The sequence below is a fragment of the Larimichthys crocea genome, chromosome XI (genome assembly GCF_000972845.2).
Source record: "Larimichthys crocea isolate SSNF chromosome XI, L_crocea_2.0, whole genome shotgun sequence".
In the NCBI taxonomy this organism is placed as follows: Eukaryota; Metazoa; Chordata; class Actinopteri; family Sciaenidae; genus Larimichthys; species Larimichthys crocea.
In genome coordinates this window covers 18,146,150-18,166,319 of record NC_040021.1, presented here as the reverse complement: position 1 = coordinate 18,166,319, position 20,170 = coordinate 18,146,150, and the positions used below count along the sequence as shown (strand labels likewise).

At 44.2% G+C, this 20,170-nt stretch overlaps 1 protein-coding gene across 7 annotated transcripts in view; it reads right to left on the bottom strand.

Moving 5' to 3' along the window:
- The window catches only part of enah (ENAH actin regulator), a 118,825-nt gene that overhangs the window by 73,429 nt on the left and 25,226 nt on the right, over nt 1-20,170 (bottom strand). The window contains exon 1 of one of the 7 annotated variants that reach the window (XM_027284176.1): nt 13,171-13,356. The exons of 1 other annotated variant lie outside the window; for it this stretch is intronic. In XM_027284176.1, coding sequence (XP_027139977.1) covers nt 13,171-13,184 — 14 coding nt within the window. In that variant the 5' untranslated portion in view covers nt 13,185-13,356. Of the gene's footprint in view, nt 1-4,212; nt 4,462-13,170; nt 13,357-20,170 lie in introns of those variants that run through there. 5 more of the 7 variants (XM_027284175.1, XM_027284174.1, XM_019253317.2 and 2 more) reach the window with 5 other exon arrangements.

Here is a 20,170-nt window from a genome sequence, read left to right as displayed (position 1 = left end):
TTCATACTGTTTATATTCTATGGCATTCATTACACACTGTTCAGACTGAGCTGCAACCAGAAGTCAATAAATCCATTAGTTTGTGTTGAATCATGTTGATGCTACACTGATACGTAATCAGGTGAATGATTGATTGTGGTCCAACTACCCGGGATTTCACTGATTTAGGTGAAACTGGATCATATTTTATGAAAAGAAAAATGCTCTGCCTCGAGTTTCCTGATGGACAGTAGAGCAAACTGCTGTGACCTGTAGTTGCTGTTAGCTAATGTGAGATCAGTTTGTTAGCCCCGACTGAGAGCTTAAGAGTGGAGTGGGGGTAATGCTGACGAAGAGCGACTCCAGAATGGGCGCCAGAAAAGGAGCCGGGTGAGCGGGCGATGTAACCGGGCTCAGCGGCCTCTATGGACATAATGACAGAGGAGAAGAGAGTAAAGAGGATGTTCATGGAGGAAGCTAAGGAGAGAGTGATCAAAAAGGTTTGTTTTGTTTTTTTATCTTTTTCGTGCTAAACTATCTAATTCAGTTGTGAGTATAGCTCACAGTGAATCTGCTTTATCTGAGCTGGAACAGGAGAACAGTGGGGATAAAAACTGCTGAGGACAAGGTAATACATTCAAACTGAGGATGTAGGGATGAAATGGCTGTTTTGCTATTTCAATGTAATCAGATATCGGCAAGGACACTTCATGTACACAGTCAGAACAGATTTCTGTTCACTGCCGCACTTTTCCAACATCATTCTTTCAGCCCAGTGAAGTGTGATAAAAAGAGTGAGGAGTCAACTGAGAGCATGTGCTGCTGTGAGGGATGACACAGACCCTAACCATGGGTATCCACATTTTACACCAGCCTGTCACACTATATGTTAACAGCATTATTTTTTTAACAATATTTTCCATAACAAGCCGAACACTTTCAGACAACATTTAGAAATGTTAATATTTGTCTTTGAAATTAAAAGAACTGAACACTCTCATGTATGAGCACTTACATGGAACAGAGAATAAAATCTAACATTGCTACATTACAGTGCTGCTTTGTTGCTCCCTAATTATGTCCTATTCACCTAATGCAGGTCATTATGGTGTAAAACATTATTGCCAAGTAATTACCTGGAACATGGACTGGTCTATTCAAACAGCCAGCTTGTTTAAGGATACACACAATCCTCTTGGATTCAATTAAGCTTTGAGCAAGTCACTCACAGAAACCATTAGCTGAGTGAAGAGGCACATCGCCAGAGGAACGATCCACAGGTGGCTCCCCCTCTCTCGTTGCCTTTAATGACTCTGCCCTTCTCATCGCCATGGAAACCAGCATCATTGTGATGCCCCGGAGAGCGGGGCGGGAATCCCCTGAACTAGGCTACCTTCTAGCTAAATAAAATGGCACGCTTTGTCAAATGGGTCGCAAATTTATACAAAGAACAGACGTTAACGGCGCGTTTGGCTGACTTTCACTGACGACTTATTGGTGAGAATGCAGCGGGAGAAAGTGGAAGTGATTTCAGGAGGGAAAGCAGCTTCTAATCTAATATCTATCTAATTTAATAGCGCCACTTCTTACACTTTCTTGTATATTATTTTTATGTCTTTATATTGCTTTAACATTTCAATCCTATTTGTTTTGTAGCCTTTGTATCCATTGAAAACATCCTTTCCTACCATGTGTGATTCTGTTTTGAACAGGAAACCTATCCACGGGTCACGGATGCAACGCTATTCCCTGTGCCCTGTAGCCATCAGAGCTAAACACGGTGGTTTTAGTCAACTCCACCAGAGTTTGCTGAGAATACGTGGCTGTTCTATTTTTAATGGACGCCGCGACCAGCCGGAAGTGAGGTCCTTAAAAATTCTCCTTCACATCTTTCCTTGACCTCATGACGTTTTCCATCCAGGTCAAGAAAAAATGTTAGGAATGGACTTCGATGTAGATTTTTTAAGAAATAAGAAACAAGTCTTAAAGAAAATCTTACAAAATCCACCTGAAAACATACAGGTTACTACAACAGGTTCATGAAACATCTCCTTCATGTACTGTAACACATCATGTCTATGGAACCCTAACACCCTTCAGACACACGTCAGCTTGTGTTGGGTACCCACACACACACAGGGTGCATTGCAGGGTGTTTTCAGGGTTCAGACTGCAGCTTGCGTGTTAACTGGGAGCCTGGCACATTTTACAAGAGTCCAATCACGTCCCCATTCACACAGGGACAGGGAGCACATTGACAACAGAGCAGGTCTGGACCGGACTGAGCGGCACTCTGCTTTCGCTCCTCGTATATAACCATGGAAACCAACAATTGAAGCTTTCAGACAAGTGACTGTATAGGCTTGTCTCAACAACAACAGTGAATCGAGGCCAAATGCCCTACAGGGTTCATAAAATACCTGTGAAATTCTGTTTGAGCTGCCAAAGAGTCACCTGTGAAAGAGACAATTGTCCCTTGTGGGAACCTTTGTGTGACAAATTCTTTTACCGTGTACAGGACAAAAAAAAAAAAAAGAGCTGGTGTGTGTCACCCAGTGTCAGATGAAATGGACCCTTTCATCAGAGACACTTTGACATGTCGCAGTAAGAAAAGCACCGCTGTAAATAATCTGATTAACTGCCAAGATGAAATCTGCAGAGCTGTTTAGTCTGATCACCAATCAGTCCAGTAAGAAGACGACAAATCTGATATTCTACAGCCAAATAATCAATGTGTATCAATAAATATATAGAAGAATTATAGTGGATTGTTTTCATTTGTAAACATCAGCATACTCAGATCAGAGGTTTATAAAAAGGTTTTTAAACCTCGGAAGGCTTCTTTTTTACTTTTAAGATTATTTCATTGCAACATTGTTTCATCACTGTGACAGGAACAAAATGAAAATGTTTGACACTGATGAGTTTTACTTAAATGTCGCCTGAGCTGGAACCTCTGGGAACATCTGCAGATTATACTGCAGAGCTGTTTTTTAAGTAGATGGCACCATAAAATGTTGGGCATCAATCAATTCTCGCTCCGAGGCATAACAAACTCGCGGGCAAACACACACACACACACACACACGCACACACACACACAGACACACACACACAGACACACACACACAGACACACACGCACACAGACACACACACACAGACACACACACACAGACACACACACACAGTCTGGCAGATTTGTTGTTTACACAGACAGACCGGAAGAACTCCTGAAGAAGTGAGTCTTACTCTAGAAGTCAAAAAGTTAAAGACAGTTTAATGAACTTTAACCAGATATCTTTGCCTTGAAAATAAGAAATGGAATTTGTGTTCCCTCCCTTGAAATCAACTAAGAAAAAAATATGTTGAGAGTGGAACACCCACAAACAGTTTGATAGTACGTCAAAAAATTCTGCTGCAGTTGCCGGGAACTATTCTCACTTGTGATGTAATGCAGTACACGACTGTTGCTGTGGGGTACTTGTGTTTTTGTCCTTGTTTTCGGGCAGGTCAGAGGTCAGGTACAGACATCATCAGCCCTGTAGCTGGGACTCTGACAGCTGTGGATCCTTGCAGGGCTTAAACACAGGTCATCCAGCTGAATGAGGTCTGCCCGGCCCATGCAGACACAATGAGATGATCCGTTTACTTTATCACAACCAGCCCTTTTCCTTTAACTGAACGCAGAGAGGTAACGTAACACTTAGCCCAGTGAGCCAAAGAAAAACCTTTTAGCAAACTTCATCAATAATTAAGCAGCGTGTCTTCTTGCTTTAGCATTACATTACAGCTGCTAGATGTAGAGGTTAGCAGCGTAGTTAGCTATATCCTAACCGAGCCCTCAGGAAGACACGAGCAGGGAGTCCCTTCAGAACAGGAACATCCTCTTCTCTCAGACAGAAATTAAAGTTTAAAATCCACACTGATAGTTTAGCTAGTCTCAGACTGCATCGTGGATCTATGTGCAGTGATTCTGTGAGCTGCAGAGGAAGGACACACTCTGAACAAAGATTTAAGACAGTTTGTGTGAAGCCACTTCCTGTGATCGGCTTCAGATTTTCCTCTTTGTTGACTTCGGTTAAACTCAGTTAAACGCCTAATCAACAGAAACACACACTGATGAGACACGGGGCCTCGGACGCTCGTTAATCAACGGTGAGCAGCAATAAAGATGGAGGTTAATGAAGAAACACAGATGAAGAAGAATGACTCTGTGACAGCAGGTACGTACCGGTGGATTTCCATTTTGGAGGCCAGCACACATCTCTGACTGAGGAGGAAGCTGGAGGGTTTGGACTGTGGACCAGAGGACTGGATCTGCATGGTTCCACACAGCCTGCTCGCTGCTACCTCCCCCCTTCCTGCTGAACTAACCCAGCCAGCCCCCCTCCTCCCTCCTTAAGCTCTCCTGTCTCAGGGTCTCCCCTCGCTTCCTCTCCTTCACTCTGTAGCCAAGGTAATCTCTCCACTCTCTACCGAACAGCTTTCTTCATCATCCAAAGCAAAGTGCCAGTCAGCCCCCCCTCCCCTTCCCCACCCCCAGCCGCTCACACCTCCTCCTCTGCTCAAAGCTCCTGTATCAGGGTGATTCCTTCCTTATTTATGTGTGCGATGTCAGCGAGCGAGCCGTGCAGACAGTCAGCCAGCTGTGTTTTTCCCATGGCAGCAGCAGCACCAGCCAGCAGAGCGCACACACACACGGCTCAGTCCTGGCTTCTTGCCGCCGTAGCGACAGCCGTGGGTATCCAGGCAACAGGCTCCTGCTCCTGCACAGCCCCACTCTCTGGGCTCCGTGGCGGAGGCTGTTGGGGAGAAATCTCCGCGGGGGTATCACGCAGCCCAGCTCAGCTCAGCTCAGCCCAGCTCAGCTCAGCTCAGGAAGGTTCAACGAGGGATGGGGTAAGAGGGGGGCTCCTTCTCTTCTATTGCTCTCCGTCACTTTTCTCTCTCCCGCCTGCCTCCCTCTGCTTTATCTATCTCATACCTTTTGTCTCTCACTTGATCTCTCCCTCTTTCATCTGCCTGTGCCTCCCCCTCCTCTCCCAGCCTCACGCTCTGCTTTTATCTGCGCGCCTGTCCACGCACTCGCACTCTCTCTATTTCTAACTCGCCACACACCCACCCAACTCATCTCCCTCGCTCTCTCGAGTTAGCCAGGGTCGGGGATGTTTGGTGCCACAGGAACAAGCATTAGTCGAGCATCTGACATACACGCAGACCTGACAGGAGGGATTCTCCTTTTGCACACACTGACACACAGCTTTACATCCACCCTCTGGACATGGTGCATCTGTGTGCAGCATGTCGTTGTAGTTTCATTCTTTCATTTTCAGCTGCAATCGATCGGCACTGTGCTGAATAAACACACGCAATGTTTCAACTGGAAACGCAGCTGAATGGAGTCGGTAATGAACTCAGATGTCACCTGACAATATGCCGCTGTCATTATGTTCAGTGCTGTTCTCTGTGAAATCAGAAGCAGCAAGCGCACTGCTAGGATATCTTTAGACGCTGACTCTTATTTTTAGGGGGTGTTTTTTCAGCCAAACATTTGGGCTTTCCCACTGAGCTGATATTTATTTTATCGGTTGCTATGCCAACTCTTTCTCTCACTCTCACTCTCTCTCTGTTGTGTTTTGTTTTTGGTAAGAGCTCCTTCAGGTTTCAAGCTTTTATTCATTCATTTGACATAATTCAGCAGCGACGATGATGACAGAGCATCGAGCTGCTGCCGCTCTGTGTGCAGTGACAATGTCGTGGTGGGGTGAAATGGATTAATTACTGCAGCGGTGCAGAGAGATACTGGCACTGTCACCTGGACATTACATCATTCACATGGACACACTTAAAAGCTTAGAGTTGGTGCTTATGGGTCATTGTTTGATTGCAGTCTTGCTGAGGTTCAAAGTTTGAGTTTAAGTTTGATGAGATGGGATATTGGACATTCAAAAAAATGCAGGATTTTTACCTCCAACACATTGAAAACAGAGATATCATGACGCAGAGGTAAGGTGAGGTACGAGAACCAATCAGAAAACAGTACAGAATAAAGAAGGAAGCAAAAGAAACAACTGGACCGCTGCATAAAGGGAGGTCAATTAAACAATAATAGAATAGAAAAAATTTTGTTGATTCTCCAGACTTTCTTATCAACTTATACATTATCTCTTCTTTTGTATGGACAATTCTATTGGCCAATTCAAAGGCGAAACTCCAATACACAGTTGGTTAGACCAAGAACACGAGTATCAACATTCCTGGTCTACTTTTACATCTCAGCAGAGAGTACTGAGGTTTGTTCTGTGCAGCCTGTCAGAGGTGAGAGAGTCTATTCTGTGAATGAGACCGTAAAGACTCAATTCTGACTAGTTACACAGTGCTTCACATTCCACTTCCTCACTCAAGGTCTTCTTCCAATTTGCATATGACTCCCAACACCTCCCACCCTCTGATTTGACGGACTCATTAGTAAATATGAGCTCTAAACCTTCTTACTTCCTGTCTGTCATGCAAAAGTTTATCTAGAGGCAACTACTCCAATGACTGTAGGAGGCTATCTTTTTCCAGAATGATGGAGTGGATGCAGGGTAGTCCATACTGGGAGGAGAAAAGTTTGAAGGTCTTCATCTTTAAACAGGTTTCCATTGTTTTGATACAGATTTCTGCTAAATGAACGAAACAGTAACTCATTAAAGACGTCTCTTCTCTTTCTATCTCAGACTTTTCATGAAATATGAAGGATGAAAAATGATCATCTAAAGATTAAAATAGCTGCTTCCACTAACATTAGTTCAGGTGGAGACAATGGCCTGCATTGTTACACTCAAAGCGGACAAATCTCCAGTGGGACCTCTGAGCTGCCCGCTCTCTTTTTTATTAGCCATATGCAACACATGCAGGCAAACATCGTCCGCCGCAGATCATATCAGCTGGAAATAATTAAAGTGAATGCTGTAGGAAACTTTCCCAGAGGTCAAATGAGACTTGGCCGCTGTCCAGCGAGTCCAGTTCAAGCCACTGTCCGTCCTCCGGAACGTCACCATCACAATGTGGTTTTGCAGTTTAACAAAGCCGGCAGAGAGCAGAGTGCGCTCCAGTTTAATGATCTAAAACACTGTATGGTGACTGAATAATCAAGCTAGACTTAATCCTTGCTCCGCACACTCACATTCTAGACCTAGAAGATAACACTATGAGAACTAGATGAATTATGTAACCACTTTGTAAGTTTATTAAAAGCATCACCTGCAACAGATTAAATGTTCGATGTGCACATCTGGGGCAAACAGCTGGCCCCAGCCTCATAAATGTGATGCAGACATGCCTGCAATATGCTTATGATCCTCTGCACTGAGCATTGTACAAAGTGTGATAACACGAGCACGTCCAAAGCTTCATTATATATTTAAATAGCTCACTCCAGGTCCAGAGTGCTGCACATTATTCATGTCGACAATGGTTCTCATTTCACATTTAGCTCGTAGCTTCCTCTGCAGCTGTCACTGACAAAGGATCGACTTGATGAACACGTTTTTTTTTCCAGGCTTTGAATTAAACATGTGAATCGCCCTGAAGGCTCCAAACTAAATCAAGAGTTAATTACTTGAAATGTTGAAAAAAAAAAAAAGGGCTGGCTCGACAGGCATGAAATCAGACACAACAAACGCAGCGTGTGGAAGGACTGCCATGTGCTGTGTTTTCAGGGTAGGGCAAAGAATAAAGCAAACACAGGAGAGGACAATGACACACACACACACACACACACACACACACACACACACACACAGAGTGAGACACACAGAGTGAGACACACAGAGTGAGACACACAGAGTGAGACACACAGAGTGAGACAGGGCTGCGAGGGAAGGCTGTACCAAACTCTCGAGGTCAGAACAGCAAGAGCTCGAGGAGAGACATATATTTGTGCCTGAGCGCGCTGACGCTCTCAGCCAACACTGTGCTTTAACTGAGCCTTCAACACAACACGACACATTACTGACTGACATGTGCACGCCTACACACACACACAGAAACACTCCTGTCGTGGCTTAAATCATCATCAGGCACAGAACAAATAAAGTAAGAAAAGCAGATCACCACACATGATTATATACAATTGCTGCTGTTGTCCTGCCAGCGCACTAATGGACAGAACTATTCAAATGAGATCTACAAAGCAGGGAGAGGCGGCGCGTGCCCCGGGAAAACAGGCTGTGACGGATGAAAGGTCTACGGCGAGAGCAGTTTGTCACACTTGGGTTAAGCACACAGTGAAAAGCTGTCTAAACACCGCACACACATCAAGAGCTATTAGAATCAATTAGAGGGAGAGAAAGGCGACAGAGAGAGAGGGGGGGTGAGAGAGCGGGCGCGAGGCACCTGTAACAAGCTCCTGCCTCTTTTAGCGGCACAGATGATGCGAGGGAGGAGAGGAGGGAGAGAGGGAGGAGGGGAGGAGGAGAGGGGCAGAGGATGGAAAAGAGGAGACAGAAGGAGGATGGAAGGGAGAGGGAGTGTGCGCGCTCAGATGCCAGATATCTACATCACGATCATGGCATTAGAAATGCTTGATCGTCACAGTTTTAAACTTTGTAACGTCCAGAACAGAGCGCATGATGGGATATGTAGTCCAATCACTCTACCGTCACCCCGAGATGAGAGCAGGGTGTGTGAGAGGCTGTGAGTAGTGCTGTTACTAGAAACAATGGAGAAGAAAGAGACGGAGTGAGCAGTGAGACGTCTCCGCCCCCCGAGGCCTGATGCCAGGTCAGGTTGTGTCACCACAGGAGGCTGCAGGGTGCATGCACACACACACACCTCGTTATCCACAAGACAACACACACACACAGATATGCTGTATACTAGAGGTGTGGAAGACTGAGTCTTCAGAGGAAGAAGAGATGAAGAAGAAGGAGGAGGAGAGGAAGAACCACCAAAGCCTCAAACAGACTGATCTCTCTCTCTCTCTCTCTCTCTCTCTCTCTCACACACACACATACATATTACAGTGTAGCTCATATTTAATTAGAGACTGCCTCCCTCTCCATCACTGCCCAGTTCTGTCAGCAGTGTCTTTAAGCAGGCCTTTGACCGAGCCAGCCACACCGAGGGGGGCGGTCATTACCTGTCAGCCCTCCTCTTTAATTAAACTCTACAAACAGCTTCCTCTTCTTAATGTATGTGTGTGTGTGTGTGTGTGTGTGTGTGTGTAGGACTGAAGAAAGGAGATGACATCATCGGGCTAGTCAGCAGTCCTTTTTGCCACAGCGGGCAAGAAAAACATGACTACAGCTGACTGAATAAAGATGGAGGGAGAGTTTTTAGTTTGGTCTGTGTGTGCAGCCACAGAGGTCACTATCACTTCATAAGCTCATCTTCTCTTTAGAAACCTGGGTTGGAACAGTGGGCATCCTGCCTCCAAAATAAAAGCATACATTTCAGAATTTACAAGAGCAACACATTTTTTAGGTGGTAACAATTATAAAGATTTACCCCTGTCTAACATGGTATTGTGATGGACCATGTCTGAGCTTAAAGCCAGCAGATAACACTGAAGGCAGAGAGGTAACACAGGCTACAAACAACCCATGATGCAACACTCTTTTAAAGTATCAGGATTCAGGGTAAAACAAGATTAAAGTAGCAAGAAGTGATGAACTGGGCAATATTTTGTTTAGTGAAAAACACAAAAATAAAATAAGCCCATTATCAGCATAAAATTCACGTTTGAAGCTTAACACATTTCTATTGCAAATAAAATGTTTCACCTTAAGACGTGATCATTTATTGCAATAACGTGGAACATTTCGTGTTATAACGTGACTGTTATGTCATTATAACATTATAACACAAAATGTTCCACGTTACTACAATAAATTCACGTTTTAACGTGAAACATTCCACGTTATAACAAAAAATTGTCATGTCTTAATGTTTCATATTATAGAAATAAACGATTTATTGTAATAACATGATTTTTTTTTGTTCCACGTTAAAACATGACAATTTATCATTAGAATGTGAAAAGTTCATTATTATAAATTATAATGTTTTAATTAAAAAAGTTTCATGTTATAACATGATGCTGTTCCATTTTTATTGTATTGTGTGGCAGCAATACGCTTCCATAGATATATCAGAATCAGAAATACTTTAATAATCCCAGGGGGAAATTATTATATAATTATATATCACACTATATTATATAGTGTGATGTTAAGCTTTTTAATGTCTGCACACTTGTTTTAGCATTGTGTTCAGTGTTTCATTTGAACTGAACTGAATAGAGAGAGAGAAACAGTTGGAGAAAGACTGACTTATTTTTAGGCAGAGTGAGAAAAAGATGAATTGTTGCGGGGTCGGCATGTTTCCCAAGGTGACTGGAGAGCATGCAGGGACGACAGAAGAGAAACAAAGACATGACGAGAAAGCAGTCAACAGCACAGCAAAGCAGAGCCAAAACAAACCGACAGAACAATAGACAGACACTGACTACGCTGCCAATGACTTCGTAAACAAGAGAATACTACTTCATCAAAAGATGACCCCTATAACTGTCCGATCCAAACAAACCCTGCGGCCGAAACACAGACGAGTCCGTCCCGATGTCTCTCAGGGCTCTATTACGCTCTCTATCAAGCAGCAGACAGGTGAGGTGTGTCCAGAAGAAAGAGCCTGGGCTGTGATAACAATGGTGCGTTTACTTCTCCACAAAGGGATCCTGACAATACGTGATATGGTTACTGTTCTCACAAAACACACAGGGTGTGAGAACACTCCCTTCCAATAGACGGGGAGCTTACTATTACTGCAGAGATGGCAAAACTGACCAGAACGCAGTGAAAACAAGCAGCCTTTGTCCTCGCAGAACTCCCACAGGAACCTTTCAGGTACACTGAAATGCTCACGGATCAGTTTACATGAGAGGAACGGATAGTGTTCAACGGAGGCTCATGTGCTGCTTTGACTCAATCATTTGCATCTTGACCCTGAAACCGAGGTGTGAAACAAACCTTGACATTCGCCCGTACTGAAACAGTTACGCGCAGTCAGAGATAAAGGAGTATAATGTGACCTTGAAGGGTTTTCTACTCTGCCAGTTCCAGAGTCAACAATTGCGCAACACTGTGTTTTCTTTCAGCTCTTGCGTGAGCGATTCATCAGGTATGACATACTTCTAGCCAACATAAAAGAAAACAAGACTTCACCTGTCCACCGTGACACCATGTCAGGTGGCAGGTGTGTCACAGGTGATTCCCTCGACATGTTATCAAAAGACTGAAAGCAACATTACACACCAGACGGCCAACATGTGAGGTCATCGGTGACGGTTCAGCATCTTTCTCACGTCAACTTATAACATGTCAACATGACCACAACAAAAAAATATTTACAGTCATACAGGAAGAAACCAGAAAACATTCACATTTGAGAAGCTGACATCAGATGATTAATCAGATTTATGATCTTTCTGAAGCACCACACAGGAGAGTTTCTGTGGTTCAACCAAGCCGACAAAGCCTCGAGTCTTCTCCAATAAAACAACACAGCTGTGTCACATCCTTTTCAGCTGTGTGCCGGTATAACTTCCAGTCATATCATATCAATAATTTATGCTCATCAGTTTAATAGTTTACACTAGCATCAACGGCTAGCAGCTTGTTTTCATATGCTGTTCATGTCGTGTTCAGTCCACAGGTCGAAAACAGAACACTGCCTCTAAAAACTGATTCTGCCTTCTCGGCCAACATTCATGTAATTTTTTTAACCTTGTTACAAATGTTGGAGCCAGAACCCAAATCAAGCATATCAGATTTGATAAGGAAGTTCAAAATGATTCAGTTTGGCTCACAGTGAAGGTTGTTATGAGCCACAGACCACCTGCTGAGGGTGGGTCCACTAGTGAGAAGGATTCTGGCCAGAAACAACAAAAATAAACGTGGCCAATCAGCAACGCCATAGGAAAAGTCATTGTTATTCATGATTATTAATTACACCTATGGTGTCCGTGTTATGACAGTTTTAAAGGGTCTATACATATCATAATCCAAGATGACATGAGACATATGGCTGAACGATTGAAGGCCACAGCTCACAGCAGGACGCTACAACTCTCTCTCTGGGATTGGGACCATAACTCTGTGTCGCTGTCATCTGACCTACTTCTGTTGTCCAGTATGGACAATGATGTCATTGTTGCCGGGCGAGCTGCCCCCCACCCCACCCCCTGTGGTGACAAGGCCGACAACAGGTGACACGCAGACAGATGCTAAGTCAACGCTGGAGCTTTATGAAGGAGGTGAAATCACTAATTGGGCTACATTTCTTACACTTTTTGCATTGAGACGAAAACACACAGAGGAGTAAACATGCCAAACTGCACTGAAGTAGACAGCTAGACGGATCGATGACACTTTATTTTTTTGAAGACTGCCTTCATGACTTGCAAATAACGATGAAGGGAGGCGTGCTGGGATGCAGATTTACAGGTGACTGTCGCTCATTTACATATGAAACAAAAAGCTGAGAGAACGTAGCAAATGAATTCAAGGACACAAATCAGCGTCGTCTCCACCGCGGTGATAACAACAGCAGATGCTGAATTTGCAAACAGCAGGAAAATTACCATCAAAACACCACAGACACGCACTTTAAAATAACCCGAGAGAGACGGCACATTTCACATTTCACCAACTGGTGCACAAGTCCTCCGGAAATACAACAGCAGCTCCAGGGGCAGTGAAGGAGAAAAGTGCCCCGTCACCTCATGGAGAGACCAATCTTATCCTGTAACCGAGCGAGGAAAACTCACTCTGATTGGACTCTGAAGAGTTTAACGGCCACTGCGGTTCTATAAATATATGAGCTTCTCATCTGGTGAGCGAAGCTCCAAGTAATGAATGAATAGGTGGGTGGCGCTAGAAGCTAAAAGCTGGATCCCCCATCAGAGTGGAAAGAGAGGCCAAAGACGTGAACAATAGTACCAACAGACAGGTAGGCAGACGTGTAGAGAGAGACCAGGCTAATCCTCAGCAGTAAACTGGCTCCTCAGAGGCTGTGTTATGAGTGCTGAAGCTGCTTTAGAGGAGACAACACAGGAAATATTTCATACAGATGATTACGTCTCCTTTCATCTGACAGTGTGAGCTGTAGGAGCTCCACCATTACTCAACCACTCGCTGAAACTTACGAGTCACGAGTCATCTTGGTGTTGGTAATGGGTGAATCCGGCACCTCCACCTCAAAGAAAATCTGCTGTTGGAGGCGTTCGCTCTGTATTCTTAAAGTCTCCACTTTCTCCACAGACTGACTGACTCAGCAGCTGCCTGACTGGCTGGCTCGACGACTGACTGGCTGACTCCAGAGGGGGGAAAGTGAACTGCCATTTAGATGGACAGTGACAGTGGCGAGGCAACCGCCCACCTGCCCACCCACAAGGCCAGTTGGAAACACCCCCGCCCATGCACCCGAGCCGAGGCTAAAAGTGGAGCAGCTGGGTGGGGGTTTTGAGGGGGTGCAATGGGTCTACAGTTGGGGGTGGTCGGGGAGGGCAGGCCCCTGGAAGAATGTCCTGTCCCAAAATAGATATTGTGACCTGCACCCGTCATCAGCCTGGATTGTGTGGGATTGTTCAGGTTGACTCACTCAGATACAGATGTTACCATCTGTTACCAAAGAAGGGAACGTGCCGTCTGAAACAAATGACGCATTATGATAATCTGTGACATAATCCAAAGTTTCAATCAGACCTAGCTCATGCTGGAGCAGCTTCAAGTGTTTGGTTTCTGTGCACTGCTTCTTAAAGTTTGAGTTTAATTTTTTTCTATTGGCTTTTATTTATTAGAACATTTTATCATTGTATGGACAAATTTTGCGTATGTATTTATTTATTTATTTATTCTGTTTATGGTTGTGTATTTCAGATCTTTGTGCTCTGTGAAACACTTTGGACTGCATCAGTTTGCATCAAAGGTGCTGTATTTGTTTAAATAAATACAGTTTTAGTTTAAAGGTCCACCAATTCTACACATTAAGATAGGATGGTGAGTCCTGAGGAGAACTCACCCAGTGAAAACATCTGGAGGTCTTCTGTGACTGTCTGGGTTATCTCAGTTTGGGGCTGGGGATGGCAGAAGGTGAAATTTGTAAGATGAGGAAAAAGATGCTATTGGTTGAAATATGGGAAATGTAGGGTCCAACATTTTTGGAGCTAGACCAAGCGGCAACCAGAGTTAGGCCAAAACTTCCTCAAACGGCCACTTGAGGTTGGCTAAAAAAGCCAATCAATCTCTGAAAATCCCCATATTAAAATGTCCAACTTCACAGCAGAAATATACATGTTTACAGCCTGGCTAATTTCCCCGTTCATGTACTGAGGGTGAATGTTTTTACAACTCACCAATTCAAATGATATTAAGGCTTAAAGTTATGAATAATTAACAGTGTATTCGCTTTGATTGATAGGCAGGCACTGTTACAGGTGGTTTGTTGAGCACTTCATTCAGCCCGCCTCAGGTCTGCTAATGATCCATATTTTTGCCGATTTTTAGGGAGGCAGAAGAGGCAGGACTACCAACATGGCGGTGGCCAGCACTGCATATTTTGAGCTTCAAAATTGCTTTTCAGAAACCTGTGGGTGACATCACACATACGATGTCCATTGTTCATACAGTCAGTGAGCTAGACCCAAATGAAGGACTGAAAGTCCGGATGTTTAGGGCTCTGTTACGTTGCATAATCTGAGGCTTTGAGATATTCCTCTGACTTATGGAGATGCTACAGCTAATGAGATGAGCTCAGTTTGACTACACCTCACAAGATAGACGCTTTAAATATAAAATCAGATTCTTTCCTTATAATCCAAACAACTGTCTTTTTAATTTGATTTCCAGTCTCTGTAAAGAAGGCTGCCTCAAAGCCAGGGCTTGTCAAACTGCAGAAGTTTGCATCTTTGTCGTTGAACGCCACATTTTAAAACTTTGGAGGATAGTGAGGCCTTCACTTCACTAAATTTGAAAGGACAGAAATGGAACCTGCCCTGAGGCTGATCAGTTTTATGTTGAAATAAATGAGGCCTTGAAACTGTACTTAACATGACAGTACATTAGTGGTCTCGGCCATGAGTTATATAGTTACATACAGCACAGCGGTCTGTATATAGATCGACTACACTAAAGTACAGGATTGATTGGAAGCCCAGTGGGTCAATGGAAGTGCAGGAACAGAAATGTTGGGCTTTCAGGCCACCCGCAGGGAGATGAAAACACTCTGAGGACCACACTTCAAGGTGTTTCAAGTCGATATATGAAATCCACTCATGAGTTATTATGGGAGTCCCAGTGGTGTATGCATGCAGAGACAGAGGGAGCCTGTAGGGGGCAGGATTCTACATATCTGACTTTACTGTGAGGGTGGTTTAACACAGACTTTTCAACTGCATTGGCATGTGCTATATTCACCTGAGAAAGGTGATTCATGGCACTGTATCAGTGACACAAGTCTACCACTCAGTCACACATGGCCTTGACTCTTATAGGATATGTAGGTCAGGGGGGTTCATGTAAAATACACCATGGAGGTCAAAGGTCAAATGTATCCAGTGTCTGTCTTTCAGGACGAACCAGGAGTCAGTCATGGTTGCTGCTGTGACCCACTGCTACAGTATGTCAGCTCTGAAATAGCCCGAGCTGTCTGCAGATTCCTCCTCCTTCCATCACCAAAGACTCAAATAGATACAGTGTGTCTTTCATCGTGGATGAAATGTGCCATTCCAGTTCAGGCCGGGAAGTTAAATGAGCTCGGAAATGACAAGAAGAATCTGCTGCATAATCACAGACGACGGGGTAATGAAGTCCTGACTTTGTCCTGCTGTTACAGAAAATCATTAACTGTAGGCATATACTGTGTATGCATATACAATGACACATCTTACTAATAAACCTTGATGCCTGCCAGCATCAGAAGTGCTTGTCAGATGATGGAATAACCCTCCTACCACTTCCCTACAGGCTGGCTGAACAGGTATATACATTGTTGCCTTTTGATGAAGATGAACAAAATGTCATGCAAACTGTATAAACGAGGAACTTTATTGATTATTTAATCAATAGTAATCTGTAAGATCTTCATCTGATGCATCTCTGAAGGCTCTCTGGGCCTTGGTAAGGATTTATCCTTGAAACCTTAAAATGGAAGCTTTTCAAGGAATCCCTCGTTCAACCCATCAATACACTTTTCATTAGGGACTGAAAGATGGTTAATATATGCACTCACTATGCTGTGCAACAATGAATTATATTTATTTTCCAAGTAAGACTGTGAAAAACTATATTTCGGCTGACAATCCAGAGCCAAACAACAAAGACAAAATGACATATCATCAGTGGAACGTTGCTTTTTGCATAGCATTAACAGAATTCTAGTTCTCATTAGAGAAAGCAGACCGCAGAGGCCTGCGTGCATCCAAGCCCCCAATTTATTTTAGCAGAAACATGCTGTCCTCATAGCTCTACGGGGTACCACTGTGGAGAGAGAGAAAGAAAGAGGCGGCGATGGTAAGGAAACCAGAATTATCCATGGCAATATACCTCCTCCTTGACTAAACAGAGAAAGAGCCAATGTATCACTTCTTTTAAAGTTTCCCACTCCCCCCTTCTTCCACCCTCTCTCAAACACACTCTCCATTCATTCATCTCGTTCCCTTCAGCCCATTCTTTTGCTCCCTTCTTCCCTCGGTATCGCCTCTTTTCCCACTCTGTCCGTCTTAAACACTCTCTTTTACTCCCTCTTTCTCTCTCTCTCTCTCCCTCTCCTCAGCTCACCTCTCATGCTAATAGGCCATTGATGTGGTCTCTATGGTGATACACTTTTCATTCCTTTGGGAGAGGAAACGGGCCAATGGACTGACAGGATTAGGAACACACGGAGCAACCTGTGAATGTGTGTGTGTGCTTCACAAAGATTATTCCAGGTTTTTCCATTTAAGGCAGTGAGTGTGTGTACATGTGAATCAAACGACTTCCTCTTCCACTTGTCTCTAAATCTATAGTTTGATTATAGAAACTGTTGTTGTTGTAAAGTAAAGTTGTTGAAGATCTGGTGTGCCAGATTTATGCGGAACCACCGTGATTCTACGGTAGCTCATAACGGACAAACCAAACGCTGGCACTCAATAGATGAGTTGATTTATTACAACAGTCCCTAAATCATTACACACACATACACACACTTACTACAGCCGGAGCCTTACAGTAAACATCACTGTCACAGCCTGCCTGGTTAAACCTGCTGAAAACGGGGACAAGACTTACAGCAAGTAAGTGTGTGTGTGTGTGCATGGGGGTGAGTGTGTACATAAAAAACATAAAAACAAAACCTCTGCCAGAATCGTGGTGCTGACTCGGCTTTATAACTGCAGAACAGCAAACGTTAGCTTAGTGTTTGGTAGCAACGCTCTGTTGCTACAATAAGCTCCCAGACTCCCATCTATCAAAGTCCGGTGTGGTTACGTGTGGACACACGAGAATACGAGCGGCTGAACGAGACGGAAAGAGACAAAATATGGTGGAAGAATTTCCTGTCCACAAGAAGAACACTGATCGTTTTTTTCCATAACGGGGCGAGCGATAGGGTTTCAACTGGAGGGGAGTTCGTTACCCATGAACGAGAAGCTAAATTATTTTATTGGGAGTTTTTTTGGCACACTGCATGGTCCAGGCCTGGAGCCCTGGAGATCCTGGTAGAGCACTCTGCAGGAGGCCGAGTCTGACCCAGCTGGGGAGGATTTTTTTTTTTACTTTATTAAAAACCAACGTCAAATAACAAACAGACATCATCGGTGGTTGTTAAACACACCTCGCAATAAAACCAAGGAGTGCACGTTGACAAGGAGAAACTAAAAGACAAACAAACAAAAGACTAAAATATGAGTGCAATGAGATTACATAACACAAATCATTCAGAGAGTCTTCAGGCACTCTGCTTTTCCTGTTCTCCGAGAATGAAAGAAGCCACAAAGCTTGGAGCAACTTTAAAAAACTCCACATCTGTGGATGTATCTGGGGAGGATGGAGGATGAACCTGGGTCAGCGGTGGTGCTTGTGAGACGAACAAAAAGGACCAATGAAAGTCTGGTTTATTAAGAGGAAGAAGGGTAACAGTTAGGCAGAACAGACTGGATGGATGAGATGAAGTGGGGTATGGGGGGGGCTTCATTGCTGAAGTTCAGTAAACTTGGTGGAAGTTCAGCTCCGTCTTTCACCTCTACAAACCAGACACATTTGTTTCCTCCACACTGAACTCCTGATTGTCTGCTCAGCCCGCTCCTTCAAGTGATTCACCCTGACTAAACATGCCCCCCCCGTAGACTTACAGAGATGGTACATAGCGTCCTTCACCACAGATGAACTGGCTGTGGTTAGCTTGAGTTCACAGCTATTACAATGGATTCCAATGGCAACAAGATTTGCACTAAAAACAAGTATCAAATGTCCAGAGAAAAAAAAACATCATCCACTTCTCTGTGGACCATCCATAAGCTCAGCATGCTCCAAACGCTTATAGTTTTGCCCAAATATGGCTACATACACAGCTCGGAGGGTGACAGTGCAACATGAGAACAGCGTATTAAGCTGTATTCTGGTGAAACTGTGAATGTTTGGAGATGAATCAAACACTGAGCCAAGTGTCAGAAACATATGAAAGTCCTGCCTCTCTTCTACAGATTATAATTTAATACATGTGCTCTTTCTGCAGCCCCGGCAGCAGACATGTTTTAGTCACATGTGGCTGCTGTCTGGTGCAGCTCGTCCTCTAATGTCAGCCGGTTTTATTGTAATGTCACTCGAGGGAAGTGATGTCACAGTAACAAAGGCTGGCTCTGCAAACTCACAAAGTTAGCTGGTGTGGAAGAACAAACATTTTAACCAACGCAGACGTGATAATAACTTTGTTCTCTGTTATTTGAACCACAGTGGAACAATTCGCCACATAGTGAGAGTCAAGGACTGCTTCTACTCAAACCCTTGACTTCATCACTTCCTTTGTCACTGTAAACTGTATGTCAGGCTACAGTGTTTGAACAAACAGCCTTATATTGATGACTATATTTACTGTATGAATGCATCTTTTTGGTGAACTTACTTTCTCAAATCCCAATCTGTGTCTGCAAGCTCACCGTGTCCCGACACCCCATGAAACACTCATTCTTCAGTACTGGTGAATAGTAGTGGAGTATGTAGCAGAGACCAGAACAGAGCTAATAGAGAGTGAATGAGTGAATCAAGCACAGCTAACTTGTTCATGTGACTGACAGAAGGCTCCAGCTGCAGCTGCTACAAACCACGCCCACGTCACCACGCCCACTATAATTATCAGTTAGCAGCGGAGGAAGTAAAGCAGCTGCAGAGTCCAGATCACGCCTCCGCCAAAACACACCCACTCACACAATGCTATGGTGGCTTGAGAAAGACAACAGACACCACTAAAAGTAGATTTATACACAAATGTTGATAAATACGAACTTTAAAATGAAGCTTTCATAGGTTTTGTAGCTGACTGTTTTTCTTACCCTAACTCTCTGACTCAAACCTAAACCTAACCAAGCATCAGAGGCAGGATGCGAGAGAACGCAAACACTTCTTTCTCTAAGGACAGATGTTAGGGTTAGGATATCGAACATGGAGGTTGGAGGTTCGGGCATCTGATTAGGATGCCCCCTGGGCGCCTTCCTTTGGAGGTGTTCCGGGTAGGTCAAACTGGGAGGAGACCTCCGGGGCAGACCGAGAACCCGCTGGAGGGACTACATAGCCCATCTAGCCTGAGGACGCCTCGGGATCCTCCAGGAGGAGCTGGAATGTGTTGCTGGGGAGAAGGATGTCTGGAGCATCCTGCTGAACCCTGCTGCCACTATGACCTGACCCCCGATAAGAGGAGGAAAATGGATGGATGGATGGATGGATGGATGGATGGATGGATGGATGGACGGACATTAGTAACATGTAGTTTGGTGTGTTGAGATGAATGTCATCATGTGACCCAACCAGCCCACCGACCACATTTGGAGATTTATACTTCCTTCCTGTTCGTGCTTCACTTGGACTGGCAGGTTTGTAGGTAATCCCCCCCTTGTTGCACAATTTGCATGATTGCTCCGACACCGGAGCCACACACTTATTTGAATGCACATTCAG